General features: G+C 43.1%; 1 protein-coding gene across 2 annotated transcripts in view; it reads right to left on the reverse strand.

Annotated features, from left to right (window-relative positions):
* zc3h3 (zinc finger CCCH-type containing 3) overlaps positions 1–2,500 on the reverse strand; it is a 102,914-nt gene that overhangs the window by 5,973 nt on the left and 94,441 nt on the right. For both annotated transcript variants that reach the window (XM_080032645.1, XM_080032644.1), the window contains exon 13: positions 1,917–2,095. In XM_080032645.1, the coding sequence (XP_079888771.1) occupies positions 1,917–2,095 (179 nt within the window). The remainder of the gene's footprint in view (positions 1–1,916; positions 2,096–2,500) is intronic.

The raw sequence follows: 2,500 nt of genomic DNA on the forward strand, positions 1-2,500 counted from the left end.
GACAGACAGACAGACAGACAGACAGACAGACAGAGACAGACAGACAGACAGACAGACAGAGACAGACAGACAGACAGACAGACAGACAGACAGAGACAGACAGACAGACAGACAGACAGACAGACAGACAGACAGACAGACACACACACTTTTTTGCGACCATTACAATCAATGCTTTTCTTATAGCTACCCGGGTTATAACTCTCCTCCCCAAAGCACCATCATCATATTAAGCTCTGATCATCATTATCTGTCTGCAGCTTAGACCAACCTCTCCTCCCCATTCATATCAACTCAGGGTTGTGTGTGTGTGTGTGTGTGCGTGTGTGTGTGTGAATGTGTATGTGTGTGTATGTATTTGTGTATGTGTGTGTGTGTGTGTCTGTGAATATGTGTGTATATGTATTTGTGTGTGTGTGTGTGTGTGAATGTGTATTTGTGTGTATGTGTGTGTATGTATGTGTGTGTGTGTGTGTGTGTATGTGTGTGTATGTATTTGTGTGTGTATATGTATTTGTGTGTGTGTGTGTGTGTGTATATGTATTTGTGTGTGTGTGTGTGAATGTGTATTTGTGTGTATGTGTGTGTGTGTGTTTATTTGTATTTGTGTGTGTGTGTGTGTGTGTTGATCCCCTGGATTTCATTACAAACATGATCCTAACACAAAACATGGCCCGGACAATATAACCGACAGTCAGCACTTTAACTCTAAGTTAAGCCCAGTTAGACCTCTAAAGGGACAGTCTACCTTTAACACAACCTGGATGTCATTTACCAGACTGAATTCCTATCAATTTAAAGGGACACTGTGTAACATTTTAAGTAATTTATTAGCTAAAATCAATATCCTCAATCATAAATATGTCCTCATTGGTGTAAAATCACCTCCGCCATAATCTGAATTATCCTCCTGCCCGGAGAATTACAAATATTAATATTACATTTTGTACATTGAGCAGGCAGGTCTTATGGAGGAATCCATGTTTTTGGAATGTCATCAGGTGCATTGTTTCAAATTTTGAATTGTTCTTGTCCTTGAAGGCCACTGTAGCTTCTGTTATTATTCAAAAGGGTTGGGGTTACCCAGGGAGTGTTGCATTCTAGAACTTTGTAGAACTTTCTTGATGATGTCATATTACACACTGCAGGTTTAAACATACTGTATGCCATGTGTCTCTTCTGTGTGTGCACTTTTTAACGGGCATGTTGCTAGCTACGGTGGACCTCTTTGTTTACATACCAGTTTACAGAGACTAGGCTGTGTATTAACACTGGGTTTTTTCAGTGCACACACAGTACAGAAAGGTAGGGGGATCATGAGGAGATATTCACTGATTTTGACAAAACGCGTTCTCCATAACCGCTAACTGTAACCTGCATGTGTGGTTTTGAAATGTTTTACATGAGTTTTTTTTTTAAACCGTTTACCTGCTAGTTATGATTGGTCTAAAGTCTTCTGTTGGGTTAGTGGTTAAACTGTTAACCCAGACCATGGTTGCGTTCCGAATCGCATACTCTTTCTTTTTTCTGTTCTACATACTACATCAGACGATAAAAAGAATCTAGTTAGGATGCAGTAGGCATACTATTGGGACATACTTTTCTCTCTTATTTCATCATAACATTGCGCCTTGATCTTGCCTCTTGCTTTTATATCCGTCGCATCCCCGTTTGTTTTCATATGGAGGCTTCGTCGATGTGACGTCACTTCACGTGCGCACTGGATTGTGGGTCAGAATCGCCCAAATAGGATGCACTTTTCAACACTAACAATCTTGGCCGCATGAAGTAGGACATCTGGGTACTTCTAACCATCCTAAATCTGGCCACAAGAATCGGGACATCCTAAATCTTTTTTCTACATACTATATAGTAGAAAGTATGCGATTCGGAACGCAACCCATGTGTGTGCGTACCTTTAACCTGTGTGCTGTGGTTGGGCAGAGTGTCCGGCGCGTCTGTCTCTTCAGGAGAGCTGGACAGAGAGATGAAGGAGGGCAGAGCCAGGGAGCCAGGGGGAGGGGTGTGTGGGGCGCCCTGAGACACACCTGGGACATCCATACTGCTTTCTGGGATGACCACAGACAGACAGGGCCTGGGACAGAGAGGAGAACACATTAAAGGGGACACAGTATTCTAAATTTCAGGTTCACAATTTAATTTGAAATTTTTTGCCATTTTTCCTTGCTTTACCTACAGTGTGGAGAGACTGATATGAAATGTGTCAGAGAGGGGAATGACATGCAGAGAACGACCCGGGCTGGATTCTAACCCGGGTCTGCTGTGAAGAGGACTGACAGACAGACAGACAGACAGACAGACAGACAGACAGACAGACAGACAGACAGACAGAGAGGGGAATGACATGCAGAGAACGACCCGGGCTGGATTCTAACCCGGGTCTGCTGTGAAGAGGACTGAGGCTCTATGGGGAGGGGGGCTATAACCACTACACCACTGGCGCCCTTTGAAAATGAATTTAAAAGTTGATTCTAGTGAG

The sequence above is a fragment of the Ammodytes marinus genome (genome assembly GCF_949987685.1).
Source record: "Ammodytes marinus genome assembly, chromosome: 8".
Classification (NCBI taxonomy): domain Eukaryota; kingdom Metazoa; phylum Chordata; class Actinopteri; order Uranoscopiformes; family Ammodytidae; genus Ammodytes; species Ammodytes marinus.